This window comes from Pongo abelii, chromosome 19 (genome assembly GCF_028885655.2).
Source record: "Pongo abelii isolate AG06213 chromosome 19, NHGRI_mPonAbe1-v2.0_pri, whole genome shotgun sequence".
NCBI lineage: Eukaryota > Metazoa > Chordata > Mammalia > Primates > Hominidae > Pongo > Pongo abelii.
In genome coordinates, this window is record NC_072004.2 from 6,436,493 (window position 1) to 6,451,885 (window position 15,393).

Below are 15,393 nucleotides of genomic sequence, written 5' to 3' on the forward strand. Positions count from 1 at the left end.
TAAAACTATTACTGAGAGTGCAATCAAATTTTCAATTGTTCTCAGAGGGGATAACAGACACAGATACTGCACAATGAAAAGATCACTTTAAATTGGGTTTTGTGATGAAATTAAACAAACAGAACAACCAGAAATGGGACTCTTACTACGATTCCATGATTCCAGAATGTGTCCAAAACCTCATTTCAGTTCTTAGTGTCCTAGAGAGCTCCTTTTAAATGCATACCTAGACTCTCAGCAGAGTCACAGATAGTGACTAATAATTTAAATCATCCTTGAGAAAAGAGAACACTAAGTCCTCTGTAAGACTGTCTTCTACATGATGCAACCTAACTTTGTGGCCAGTGGCCAAACCATCAGGGAAACGAATTGCCCTCCAACCTTTACCTTTCTTCTGCTTCCACGCAGGAAGATGCTAAAATGCCCACGGGCTGACTTAACAATGATGAAAAGGGCCCTTGCTGGGCCAGTCCCGTTCTAGGCACAGTGAGGAACACACAATGACAAACTCTCTGCTTTCAAAGAATCTGTGGCTTAGTTGAGAGAGATGAGACACCTTCACAAATACCTCCAACACATGGTAGGACATGCCAGAAAGTGCTATGGGTGTTCACAGGCCAGGAAGGGAACTAAGTTCCAGTGCAGAGATGCCAGGGAAAGCACAGGCCGAGTAGGATCATTGAGCCTGGCCTTGAAGAACGGCTTGACTGTTATGTGAGGATGAAAATGGAGGCTGGAGGAGGATTGAGGGGAAGAGAGAACAACAGAAGCAAAGCACAGAGCACTTGAAAACAGAGAGCATACAAAAGGTAACACATTCGTGTTTCGTTTAGATGGTTCATCTTTTGGTCAAAATTTGAGAGGGAGAGTACTTTTTCTAACACAATACCTCCAAGTCCTATTTTCCATGATGACATGCGACACAGGCTGCTGTGGTAAACCTTCCATCCCCCATTTCCTTTTGTCTTCATGAGGGTAGTACTCACGGTGCTTACATTCCTTAGAGGTAATGTTTAACCACACTTTACTCTCCTTCTTTTCTTGAGTAAGGCAGTAACCAATAAGCACGAGTCAAATAGAAATTGAGTAACGTTTCCCAGCCAAAGTGGTGGCAGTAACCTAGCCATTGCAGCCCAAATACATATATATACATTTTGAAAAGCGGAGGAGAAAATCAAGTCTTTTCAGTAAATGGAACTAGAACACATGGACATCCATTAGGAAAAAACAAAATGAACCCCAACCTCTACCTCAAATCACAGGCAAACTTTTATGCAAGATGGATCATAGACCTACACATAAAACTAAAACCATAAAGCCTCTAGAAGAAAATAAGAGAATCTCTTCCCACTTAGGAGTAGGTAAAGGTTTCTTAGGTCATAGAAAGCAAAAACCACTCAAGAAAGAACTGATGTTAGACTTTATCAAAATAAAAAATGTCTGTTCATAATAAAACATTTTTGGAAATAAGCAGCTGAGCCTCTTATTTGTAAAACCTCTATCTAAGGAGACTGGTTGCTGCCGGGGTGGGAGAAAGAAGAATGGGAGTGATGAAAATGTTCTAGAATTAGTTGCACAACTACGTGAATGTACTAAAAACGAAAGAATTGTACAGTTTAAAAAGGTGAAATTTAAGTATGTAGATTATCTCCTTAAAATTATTTTAGAAAAACAACAAAACAAACAAAAACATGTATCTGGAAAAGAACTTGTATCCAGAATACATAAAGAAGTTCCATGACTCAAAAAGACAAGCAACCCAAAAAAAAACTGACAAAAGATTTTGGACACTTCACAAGGGAAGATATACAAATGCCTAATAATCACCTGAAAAGGGGCCAGGTGAGGGGGCTCATGCCTGTAATCCCAGCACTTTGGGAGGCCAGGCGCAGTGGGTCACGCCTGTAATCCCAGCACTTGGGGAGGCCAGGCGCAGTGGCTCACACCTGGAATCCCAGCACTGTGGGAGGCTGGCCACAATGGCTCACAGCTGTAATCCCACTTCGGGAGGCTGGGCGTGGCAGCTCACACCTATAATCCCAGCACTTTGGGAGGCCAAGGTGGGTGGGTCACCTGAAGGCAACATGGCGAAACCCTGGCCAACATGGCGAAACCCTGTCTCTACTAACAACTAAAAAATTAGCTGGGCGTGGCGGTGCACACCTGTAGTCCCAGCTACTTGGGAGGCTGAGGCAACAAGAATCGCTTGAACTCGGGAGGTAGAGGTTGTGGTGAGCCGAGATTGCACCACTGCGCTCCAGCCTGGGGAACAGTGAAACTGTGTCTCAAAAAATAAAAAAAAAATCACTTGAAAAGGTTCTAAATATCATTATTCACCTTCACCAGGATGGTTACCACAAAAAAGACTGATGACACCAAATGTTGGCAAGGATGTAGGAAACAGGAGCAAGGCCGCTTTGATAAAGATTTGTCAATTTTTTATGAAGTTAAACACAAACTAATCTAATGATCTGGCAAGTTTGCTATTAGGTATTTATCCAAGAGAAAAACTTAAGATATACACACAGATTACACACATGAATATATTCATAGCAGATTTATTCCTAATAGCCCAAAATTTAGGAGCTGAAAGAACCAAGGAATAGATCCTTCCCTGGAGCCTCCAGAATGAACTTGCCAACACCCTGATTTCAATCCTTTACGACTCACTTCAGATTCTGATCCCCTAGAACTATAGGAGAATAAATTTGTGCTTTAAGCCACCAAATATGTGGCTTAAACTTGTTACAAACTTAAATTTGTTAATAACAGCAAGAGGAAATAAGCAACACAGATTTAATATATTTATGACATAAATATAGTATTTATAAAACACTATGGTGAATGAAAGAAGTCTAGGCAAAGGAGTACACACCGTATGACTGCATTTATACGAAACTCTAGACAATCAAAGCTAACTCAGAAAGTACAGTGGTTGCCTACGTGGCGGGGCATGAAGGAACTTTCTGAGGTGATATGTTCTATGTCTTGATAGGGGTTTGCATAACAGACATGTATCCAGTTGTCAAAAACCACCAAATAGCATAGTTAGGATCTGTGCATTTTATCACCTGTAAATTTTATCTTGAAAAAAAGGGCCATAAGTAAATATTAAACTCTAGTTGATAATAAGCATGCTGAATATTTAGGGGTAAAGTGTGCTGATATGTGCAACTTTCAAATGCAAAGATAAGATGAATTGATGGATGGATAGAGGGATAAATAGGTGACAAAGCAAAGAGAGTGAAATGTTAATTGTAGAATCTAGAAGGTGAGTATAGCAGTGTTTATTATACAATTTTTTCAATTTTCTGTATGTTTGAAATTCTTCAGAATAAAATGTTAGGGGAAACATGGGGGAAACACTCACCATTGTTTTCTTCCTGCATCCAAAGTCGAGGATCAGCATATGCGATTTTATTATATCTTTGACGAATGGACTCCTGGTATTTCTTTAAAAAAAAGAAAAAACTTTAATTTATGAGAAAAAATGAGTTTAATTACAAACCAGAACTGGTAAAGACGTAAAAGTTCAGCAGACACAACTGATACGGACGTACTGCCGGACACGGGCACCTGTCAGGCCAGGAAGTAATTAGTTCATGAGACGAAGTCTAAAATAAAATGAAGCAATTAGCATAAAGGCAATCTAGCCCAGCACTGGCCACTAGAAGCTGCTGCAGTGAGGAAATGTTCTATATGTGCCCTCTCCAATACAGTAGCCACTAACTACTGACTCCTTAGAGTGTATTTAATTTTCATTAATTTGCAGTTTAATAAGCACCTGTGGCTAGTGGCTACTGTTTTGAGCATCCCAGGCCTAGACAACTATAGCCAAGGGGAGATTTCAAGACTGGGGTAAACTGCGGATCTTTAAACTTTCAAATCCAAAAAAAAAAAAAAACAATTGTTTTCCCTCTAATGTTTCTATCTAGCAGCAAAGCAGAAATTAGATTTAATCATGGTGCGATGAAAAAGAAAACGCTGAATTGAGTAGTCAGGAAACCTGGATTCTCGTTCTGGCTCTGCCAGGATTTTTTTGTGACCTTGGCCATGTCACTTACTTCCTTATTGTACCTCATTTTCCTGCACTGAATAATCCAGGGGTTAGGCTGGGTGAAGCAGTATCACGGAAATTGAAGAAGATAAAATTATCTGAGATTTGATAGGATCACACTCCAGCTGGGAAGAGGAGGCAACTGAATAGTACATACAAGCTGACAGATGCAAAAGCCTATGATTCCATTTGTGGGCCTAGGCCCTGGTCTCAGGGGCTTTGGAATTACACATCAGTGATATCAGGGGGATAATATAATGGTCACTTACTGGATTACATGGCAAGCAGTGCGCTGAATACTCTATGCCTCTTTTTATCCTTAAAACTCCCTACTTATCAGAGGGGTTGACGATACCAAGGTCATACAGTTAGTTGGCAATACAGCAGGGATTTAAAACTGGGACTGTGTGACTCTGACAGATGAAGCTGCAGAAGCATGAGGAGAAATTGCACTCGGCAGAGGCCAGCCCCTAGCAGCGAACCAGACCCGGAGCCCCAGACCTTACTTCCATCTCTTCCATCCGGCGCATCATGATCTCCAGATCTGGGCTATCCTTGCTGTCCTCAACGGTGGCTAAGGTTTCAGACCCCAAGATCTTAGCATGAGTCACAGCACAGAGCTCATGGGCAGAATCTTCCAAAAAATCATCAAGCTGACGAATGTTGTTGGATTCAAAATCAACAGCTGCAACCTACAAGATGGGGTGGGGTGGGGAGGAGAGGCATGAGGTGGATTAGGGGTGGGAAGGCGATATAATGAAAACAGAAAAACATAAAAATTATTGTTAATCATAATAAACCAACAACACACAGATCCAAATGGCAGAGTTTCTATGGTAAAACAAGATTCTCCTAAGTCAGTAAGTATCAAAAGCAATAACATCAGAATGATTTTTATCACAGTCATTTAAATGACAGCATTAACCAAGTAATACCATTATTATCCATGTAAATTATCATTATCATCTGTTTTTCCAATTGGTAGAACAAATATCTTCTTTTTGCTACATTCAGGAGAATGTCCAATATTTTACAGGTCACACATTCCAGAGGATGTAACTATTCTCTTTTGGTGCAGTGCTTCTGTGAAAACGTCTGCTCATACGACATCACAAAGTTCAGGATTCTTTGTCTTTGAAACTCTGTACCTATCATCTGGGAGAGCTCTACCAGCCTTTCTTGACCTGGTGTGTTGTACATTCAAAAAGCACTTTCCAGTTTCCAAAGCAATTTTACATGCTCTGTATTTCTCTTGATTTGAATGCATGTTTATAATCTGCCCTGAAAGAGGCTTTTGCAAAGAATGTTTGCTGGGGGAATTAATTATATCAGGCAATAGGATGAAATATTTCTAGAATTAAATTCTGGTTCTGCCCATTCATAAGCCTGCAACTTTGGGCAAGTTTACTTGACCTCTCCGGGCCTCAATCCTCTCATGTGTAATATGGAAATAATCTTGTATTTCAGAGCTGTAGGGATTTCATAACAGCTTGCATGTTGAGACACTTAGCATAGTGCTCGGCATGAAATAAGACACTCAATGAATGATTACAGCTACGGCAATTTAAGAAACCTTTAATGATTCACAGAAGAAAATATGTTAATGGCCAATAAAGATAAGAAAAAATGTCCAACCTTCGTCACAGTTAAAGAAATAAAAATCAAACTGAATAATCAATATAATAAAATTACAAAAAAATCAAGAGACAACCAATAATGCTTGCATGTGTGTATTTTCCATCTATAAAGAATGGAACACCAAAAATACTATGTCCCATTAAAAAAGATAAGGAAGGTCTCAATGCAATGATACAGAAAGAGCACAAAAATATATTATAAATAAAGAAGCAGAGTATAGAACAGCATACGGCACCTGCTTGTGGGGAGGTATAACTTTTCATATACTTCTTCTGAATTATTTAAAATTTTGGCCATGTGTATGTATAACTTTTAATTCTAAAAGAACTCATACATTTTGGAAAAATATATATTTCATGTGCAAGTTTAGTTAATGACAACAGTAGCGCAATAGACAGATACGTTATAATGGTACCTTTACAAGAGCTTTTTCCTGATATGAGAGATAATCTTGCCTATAAGTAAATCTACAGAAAGCTGTATTTTGCTTGCAAATGTCTCTTCCATTTTAAAGATGAGAATATTGAGAATTTCTGTTCAAGGTCTCCCAGCTCTTTTATAAGTTAACATAGTAAAAACAGTTTTCTTCTTCACCATGCCAACTTTGATGAGTTTGTTTGCTTTTGTTTGTTTTCATTCAGTTCTTTGTAAACACTGACTCTTGATGGTGCTGCCTGGAATACTCTGCAGTGAAGCTGCTATTTAACAACAGCGCAGAATTCTAAATACTACACAGAGTAACTTTTCTGTTTCAATAAATTGTGTTAAACATCATGTAATGCCTACAAAATAATTCTAATATACAAGGCTGATCATTCCTAGTATATTCAAACATGTCTATTTCACTGCCAGCATTCATAATCACTTCATTTTCCTTTCATATTAAAGTGCAGTATAGAGTGGCCTCTCTGGGTTAAATGTTAGCCTTACTATTCCTCTAGAAAAAAATATATATCATTTAGTGGCCAAGCTGCATAAAACACCAAGCCATAACAGCTGAATTTGTAATGGCCAAGTGTAGGCTTTTAGCTTTCAGTCTTAGAAGTCTCACCTCACATCAGATTATGTCATAAAACCTTGGTACGATAAAGTTATAATCACAGAAATTATGAAAATATGTTACAGCTGAAATATTGCTTAATAATCAGAATAGGGACACATTCTTGAAATCTACCTTCTTCCTGCCCCTAAGGTCACTGGGCCAATGGAGCTTCATTCCAATTTCCTTCTGCTCTGAAACCTAAGAAGGAAGTTGGAATGAAGCTTCCTTTCCTTGCTCTGGGCAATTAAAGCAATAAATATCTTTCCAAACTCCACAAAGATTAAATGGATGCAACTTGCACCTTCTGCTCTGCAGCTCTAAGCCTAAACAAGGCAGAAACATTTCTACAAATATTAAAAACAGGTCCCCCAGAGGAAGAGTACAGAGTGGACAACAAGAAAATGTGTTTTTATTTTTCTCAAATGTTCTCATTTTTTTCCTGGGTCACCTTTTTCTCTCTGCTAGGCCAGATACTGGTCACATATTAGGCACTCAAAACATGCTTGCCTAACAATAAATATTAGGCCCCAAGTATAAAGAAAATTAGGACAATAATGAGTGAAACTAGGCTGAATGAAAGGAAATGAGGGCAGGCAGCCATTCTTCTGCCGCAGGCCATCAACATTCAGGGCCACACAGGGCACCCCCACTCTGTGATCCGGAGGAGGGATAGAGCTACTAACAAAAACCTGTGGCTCTAAGATATTTGTGCTCTGTTTGCAAGGCTGACCTAAGTCATAATACTAAATATACACTGGGAGAATTAACATGCCAAATGTGAAAAATAATATTCATACTTCTTGAGTAGGATAATCTAGTGTTTGCAAAGTAATCTGTATTTCATTTTCATTACAACTAAAGACGTTATCAAGCAATAATACCAGAATGCCAATATCACACAACGCATACCTCCTGTGCAGGCTGGGCTGTCACTGTGTTTACTGACGAGGCATCTTTCAAATGAATATTTGCTTCTGTAGTAGAATTGATTCTCTATTAAAACAGACAAATACATTCATGGAGTATAAAAACGTATAGCTCCTATTAGTACAAATTAATTCTATTACCAAAATGACTTGTGTGGAACTATTCATCAGCTTTTGCTACATTAGGCTTTTTGCAGCAATTCAAAGCACTTTGTCTTCATGGAAACAAATGCCATGTGTTGATCTTGGCTTTCCAGCCTTTTTCTTCCCTCAACTCTGTAAACGTTGTCAGAATAGCTGCATGCTTTATGCAAGTCATTCAACTTCTCTGTTCCACAGTTTCCTCAATGATAAGATGAGGAAGTTGAACTACTTGATTTCTTTTTTTTTTTTTCCAGCCACTCTACAGCTCAAGACTACTTGATTTCTAAGAGTCTTCCTAGTTCTATGCTACTGAGATTTCCATGGACTCTAATACAAATTTAACATTTCTCTAACTAAAAATAGAGAAGTTCAGCGACCTGTTTAGGGACCCCGAAATGTCATTCATTCCATTTAAATTTATAATATTCTTCTGTGGCCTCATCTAGTCATACACACAAGATTGTTTCTATTTACAGGGTGGAGCTACAGGGTCTGGCTATAGAATTGAGCTTACTGCTTATGGGAGGATGGCACAACCTCTTGGTGATACCATCTATAATTTCATCCTCAAGAAAGTACTGGATTGTGCACAGAAGCTGTCCTAACATCTCTCTCCTTTGGAAAAATAGAGCTCATCATTCCAAACCACTGAGGTGAAGAAACACAGCATTCCAGTGAAAGCTGCTAATGGAACACTAACTTCACCAACAGATCTATTTCATTCGGAACAGGGATTACAATCCCAACTTGTTTCCCAAACTAAAATCTCAACTTTCTCAAAAGGAGGACTTTCCCCTTGTCCCTTTATCTCTATCCCTTCTCCACAATGGAGGGCATATCAGTAGTGTGTGGTGGTCTGGGGGTATCTTCCAGCTGCCACAGAGACACTTAGCCCTATAAAGGATCAATGAGACCTCTGCAGCAACTCATTTTAAATCCAGAACTTCCAAAAAGCAAGCAAATGAAATGAACTAGATAGATTACCTGGGCCTTGACCAAGAGAGGCTTCAAACGATCCAGAACTGCCTCCTCTACCTTGTCTGCTAACTGGGTGGCAGAAACACTATTTAGAAATAAAATTGAAAATTAAAATCAAAGGCAATAAAATATCCTATTTTGCATATTTATTTGCCACTCCAGGTGAAGGGAAATAAAATGACCACGAGCTTCTCTAACCGTTCATGGCCATACCGATCTCCTGGGGATCTTGTGAAAATGTAGACTCCAATTCAGTTGGTCTGAGTAAGGCCTGAGAGTCTGCATTTCCAACAAGCTCCTAGGTGATGTGACAGTGCTGGTCCTAGGCCTTACTTTATGCACAGGGATTTAGGGAACATCTGAAGTGTGTTAGGCACTGAGTACACTTTAAAAAAATAATGCTTGCCATTAACAGCTAAAGAGAATAGTAAACTAAACAAAAGAAACTAATTTTGTTCCCTCTCCAAATCCCACTAAAACAACCGTAGAGTTAGCTTTACACCCACAAGGATAAGGAAGAAAAAAATGGTGCTGGAAAACAAAGGACAAAAGTGATAACTAACTTAGCTGATCTGAGAAAGCTGACTTCTCCCATCCAAGTACTAACCAGGCCCGACCCTGCTTAGCTTCCGAGATCAGACGAGATCAGGCGCATTCAGGGTGGCATGGCCGTAGACAGGAAGTTGACTTCTAGGGCCAGTAGTGGGAAAAACTAGAACCCACACAATTTGTACTGCTGACTTCGGCACATGACTGGTAGTACCAGGTACATCTCGGCCCGGGCTAAGCTGGGAGGGGGTGGTTTAAAAACTGACAACAACAGCCAAATGATGTTTGAGAAATTAAGACTCCTAGATCCCTTTCCCTACTTCACACAACTATACAGCTGCCTCTTTCCAACTCTAGGAGAAGTCTGATGGCTCATTCTCTGTGTGAGGGTCTCTTGACTAGGGGCACCCAATCACAGTTGAGGCTGTAGGTACCATACTGAAAAGAGGCGGGGGTCACGTATGCAGGCTAAATGCTGTGTTATTAGACTCACAGCCCTCTTCCTCAACTCAGCTCTGAGGAAGCAACATCCTGATCTTACTCTCTGGGCCAAAGATCAGAAAACTTCTCTGGGCAGTCTGACGCAGGCCAAAGGAAAGACCTAAAGACCAATATAAGTGTCCTTAACAAACAGTCCAGGTGTTACTTTCATCAGATGGTGTTGGAATACCCAGATACCCATTAAAGAAAATGAATTTTGATCAGTATTTCATCTCATACACAAAAATTAATTCTAAATGGATCACAGACATAAGAATAAATGGTAAAACTATAAAACACTTAAAGGAAAACATAAGAGAAAATCCTTGAGACCCTAACATAGGCAATGATTTCTTAGCTAGTTCACCAAAAAATGACTAACCAGAAAAGAAAAACTGATAAACTGGTCTTAATCAGAATTTAACACTTTTAGTCATCAAAAGACACCATTACAAAGATCTATGGGCGAGCCATAGTATTGCGAGAAAATATCTGCTGCACACATATCTGGCAAGGGGCTCATATCCAGAAAATACAAAGAACTCAAATCAACACTTAAAAAAAATTCTAATAGGTAAAAGACTTGAACAGACACTTCATAATAAGCACTAGAAAAGGTGCCCAACATCATTCGTCTTCAAGGAAACACAAATTAAAACCACAAAGAGATACCACCACATTCTCACCAGAATCACTAAAAGACTGACAAGCTCAATTGTTAGCAAGGATGTGAAACCAACAGAAATGAACTCGCATGCACTGCTGATGGGAGTATAAAACGCCACTACTCTGGATAATGTATATGGCTCATTTAATAAAATCAAACAACTGCCTATCCTATTACTCAGAAATTATACTCCTAGGCATTTACCCAAGAGAAATGAAAGCATATTTCTACAAAAAGCCTTGTGCAAGAATGTATGTAACAGCTTGATTCATACTAACTATAAATGGGAAAGCCCAAATGTCAATTCACAAGAGAATGAACAGACAGAATGTGGTATATTCCCACAGTGGAATACTACTCTGCACTAAAATGGATGAACTATGCTGATACACGCACAATGTGGATGAATTGCAAACATTTTCTTGAGCAAAAGAAGCCAGACACAATACAGTAGATCTTGATGATTCTATTCATATAAAGTCTGAACAGGCAAAGCTACTTACAGTAAAAGAAATCAAAGCAACTGCCTCCGTGAGGGATGCGGGTGTGAAGTAGAGAACTACCAAAAAGGACATGTGGGAACTTTCTAGGTTGAAGGACAAATTATCTATCTTGATTAGCATTTTGGTTACCCAGGGATATGCATTTGTCAAAATTCATTGAACTGTACCTTTAAGTTCTTTGCATTTTACTATATATAAATTATACCACAATAGAAACAATTATTTAGAAAACTAAAATACTAATTCCAACCCACATACTCAGAGTTTTTGATCAGTAATCACTCCCCCTACATTTAAACATGAGAAGATAGCCAAGATTACTAGGTATCTGAGGAAGGAAAGAAAAAGATTATGTAGGTCAAAAGGGAGAGGAAATGTGTTAATATACTCAGAAAGAAAACAGCACTGTATCCATGAAAGAAGGATAGGCGACCACTGAGTAAGAGATATTTGGAGATATTTGGAGAACATAATAGAGTTCTCAACATTTTTACATTTTAAAATTTAAACACTGTGGCAGAAATGACAAACTCAATAGGTTAAATGTTAAAGTTGGAGGAAATCTCCTACTGGGGGAGGGTAGGGGTGGAGGTAGAAGAGGGGAAAGAGAGAACGAAAATAGGAAAAAACAGATAAGAAAACCAGAGGACCAATCAAGGAAGTCCAATGTCAAAGAACAGGAGTTTCAGAAAGAGAGAATAGAGAAAACAGAGACAAGAAAAAAAAAAAGTACAAAATAAAGCAAGAAAACTTCTCAGAATTAAAGGAAATAAATTGCCAGGCTGAAAAGGTCTACTGATGAATGAAAACACACCCATAATAAGTCCTATCATTATGAATCTGGGCTACCCTGGGGAGAAAGCAGAGTCTGTGAGCCTCTAGAGAAGGATAAAAAGCAATTCTGATTTCTCATTGGAAACAAGACAATGAGCAGAAATGCTCAGATTTTTGCTTCTGAAGAGGTTGAAAAATGTACTTTCCCCTCTTCTTCGTGTTAATTACAACTAAGAATCCTGGACATTAAGTATATGCAAACATAAGAGGACTCGCAGAGAAGTAGAGAAGGCACATCACCTAGGGACACTGGGACCAAAAGAATGACAGAGCAGTGAGTTCTCTGGGATTCTTCTTTGCCTCATATATCCCAGAGTAGGTACTGGAGAAGCCAGCAATCCAGAAACACCAATAGGCACAGACAAAAAAGAAGTCTTCAGTGCAAATAAAGTCTGCTCTCTCTATCAAAAGTACCAAGAAAGGGGCAGCCTAGAAAGATGGAAAACTTAGAAAATAACTGCTCTACTGCAGCCAAACACTGCAGAAAAACACATGGCCACATGCCAGCAAAGACTGAGTGGACAGCAAACAAGTACATGAAAAGATGTTCAGAGGCCACTATACACCCATCAGAACGCCTACAAAAAAGCAGAGAGACACCATCAAGTGCTGGCAAAGATGCAGCACAACTGGATCCCTCAAACACTGCTGGTGGGAACAGACAGAGCCACTCTGGAAAACAGTATGGCAGTTTGGAACAAAGCGAAACAAAACATACCACTAGCATACAACCCAGCAACTGCCCTCTGGGCATTTATCCCAGGAAAAAAGGAAAACTTATGTTCACACAAATACTTGTACACAACTGTTTATAGGAACTGTATTCATAATAGCCTCAAACTGGAAAGAACTCAGATGTTCTTTTTTTTTTTTTTTGAGACAGGGTCTTGCTCTGTTGCCCAGGCTGGAGTGCAGTGACACGATCATGGCTCACTGCAGCCTCGACTTCTCAGGCTCAAGTGATTCTCCCACTTCAGCCTCCCAAATAGCTGGAACCACAGGCTCAGACGTTCTTGAAGAGGTACATGGTTAAACTATGGTTTGTTTGTATCCACACCACGAATACTACTCGCAACAAAAAGGGATGAACTACTGATACATGTGATGAGCTCCATGAATTTCCAGAGAATGATGTAAAGAAAAGAAGTCCCCAAAAGTTACATACTATACAATTCCACTTATAATAACACTCTTGAAATAACAAAATCACAGACAGGGAGAGCAGATGAGTGGTTGCCAGGAGATATTTAGCCAAGCAGTGAATGGGGGCAGGAGAGAAATGGGTGTGGCAACATGAGGGCTCCTTGGGGGTGGGAAGGTTCTGTATCTCGACTATACCAATGTTAATATCCTGGTTGTAGTACTGTGCTGTAGTTTCCCAAGAGGCTACCATTTGGGGAAACTGGGTCTTCGTGTGACTCTACGATTACCTCACAATAAGAATAAAAATTTCCAATAAAAATAATCTTCTATACCCAGTAAGGCTACCAGCAAATATGAGACAGTTTATCAGCAAATAAAGACATTTTCAGACTTGAAAGGTCTGAAAGGATTTACTACTTCCCATTCATCCTTTCTCAAGAAGCTAAATTAACCTATGCCTAATCTCAGCCCTCCGGGAGGCCAAGGCAGGAGGATCACTTGAGCCCAGGAGTTCAAGACCAGCCTAGGCAACATAGTGAGACCTTGTCTCTAATTAAAAAAAAAAAAAAAGCAACAGCTACATTAGCATGTGCTCCATCAAAACAAACAAGTAAACTGAAGAAGATTACAACACAATATGGGAAATGGGAGGTCTAAGCCTAGATTCCTGGCTTGTCTTGCCCCTTTGCTGATGAAGTTTCTGCTACTCCCTGCAGACCTGCTGTCTGCTAAGGATAGTCATCCCATCCCCACAGTAGCTGACCAGAAAGAGCTGAGAAGCTGTGCGTTACAGCGCAGCCCCTCTGCTGACAAGGCTTCCTCCCGAAGTCCAGTGGACCTGGCTCACAGACAGGCCCTCCAGATGGAGGATGCCCTGTGTGTGCAGGACTCACTCCCGACCCTGCTCAGTGACCTCCTGAGCGGGGCACCTACAAACTCTCACGAAAGCACAAATCAGACTAGGATCCAGGCTCTGTTCAACCTGTCTTCCCCAGGAGTCTTCATCTGATACTACCAGCAACACTGCCCTTTCCATGTTCAGCTAGATTTGTGCCTGTTTCTCAGTTTTCAAAATTAAACAAGATATTGTTAGGGACACACACATAGTTGACAGATTTATGAAGAAGAGTAATGAAAAGATCAACACAAGAATCAGGACAGTGGCTGCCTCTCAGGGGAAAGGGGATGCAACTGAGGAGGGATACTCTGGAAACTTCTGCAGCAGTGGCAACGGTGGATTCCTTGGCTTACGATGGTGGTGCGTGGATGTTCATTCTGTAATATTTTGGATTGCACATGTGCATTTAGTATGTTCTTCTGTATGTGTGATATGTTTAATTTTTGAAGTAAAAACACACAGAGGAATAAATGGGACACAGAGGATGAAGCTGTTGCTATATGGCCCAAAGGACAAGTGGGTAAGAGTCACAGAGAATCAAATTTCAACACAGCCTGAGGTCACACCTTCTTAGCTATAAATGACCATGAAATGGATTCCCTCAGACAGTAGTGACTCTCCCATCACAGAGGGTGTGTGTAAATATACTGGACAGTTCCTCGGTGGAGATAGTAGAGAGCAGCCAAAAGCCTCAGTTGGGGGGAAAAGATCCTTCAAATCCCAAGATTCTGGGATTGTATGACTTGAAATCTTTACTACAGACAAAACGTCTTGGCCTTCTAATGATATACCCACAGCCCTTCCTAACCTGAGACTGAACACTCCATCATGAATGGTGACAGAATGCACAGATGTTTCAATGAGTGTTCTGTTAATGTGACTATAGGATGAATTATTATCAGAGTTGGAAAAATGAGGTAATTGCAGCAGCAGCTGAACTAAATCTTTTAACAAGCTTCTTTATGTCTATAGTGCCTATAGTTTTGAAAACACTTATGGAGTGAATAAGAAAAGGGAACCGCATTTGAAAACCATAGCCTGCACTCAAGCTAATGTGAAACTAAAGTAGCCATATGTTGATTCACATGAGCAGAACATGTATGTGCATCATACTAATCTTCTGCCCTTAGAAGGACTGACATCTGGCTAGAGAAAAGTACCTTTGAGGGTAGTCCAAACAAATACACATAAGACTCTGATCTTTCAGACAGAACTTCTCTATAATTACAGATTTTTTTCAGTTATCCTTCAAACTCCACACAAAAGCAGCATTTCCTAGCAAAAAATATGGTATAATATACAGGTAGACATGCAGCTATTCATTCATTCATTCATGTAATGAAGTTAGGCCTTAACAGTCCAGGTTGGTTGCCAGAACTATCTAGATCAATTAGAACAGGCAAACATCCACTATTCTTCCTAAGAAGCAAACACATACCTCAATTGTTGGAGTCTATACATTTCTTCAGCTTTGAGCTCATTCAGTTCCTTTGTTCTTCTAGAAGTTTCAGCATCAAGCCAGTCAAGCCTAGAG

General features: G+C 39.8%; 1 protein-coding gene and 1 long non-coding RNA gene across 6 annotated transcripts in view; one reads left to right on the forward strand and one right to left on the reverse strand.

Annotated features, from left to right (window-relative positions):
* LOC129051196 (uncharacterized) overlaps nucleotides 1-6,481 on the forward strand; it is a 28,114-nt gene extending 21,633 nt beyond the window's left edge. The window contains exon 4 of the long non-coding RNA XR_008515271.2: nucleotides 6,337-6,481. This is a non-coding gene — a long non-coding RNA (uncharacterized LOC129051196). The remainder of the gene's footprint in view (nucleotides 1-6,336) is intronic.
* The window catches only part of KIAA0753 (KIAA0753 ortholog), a 65,758-nt gene that overhangs the window by 16,717 nt on the left and 33,648 nt on the right, over nucleotides 1-15,393 (reverse strand). For all 5 annotated transcript variants that reach the window (XM_054536073.2, XM_054536075.2, XM_054536074.2 and 2 more), the window contains exons 12-16: nucleotides 15,298-15,387; nucleotides 8,792-8,870; nucleotides 7,647-7,730; nucleotides 4,564-4,749; nucleotides 3,371-3,452 (exon numbers count right to left, since the gene is read on the reverse strand). In XM_054536073.2, the coding sequence (XP_054392048.2) occupies nucleotides 3,371-3,452; nucleotides 4,564-4,749; nucleotides 7,647-7,730; nucleotides 8,792-8,870; nucleotides 15,298-15,387 (521 nt within the window). The remainder of the gene's footprint in view (nucleotides 1-3,370; nucleotides 3,453-4,563; nucleotides 4,750-7,646; nucleotides 7,731-8,791; nucleotides 8,871-15,297; nucleotides 15,388-15,393) is intronic.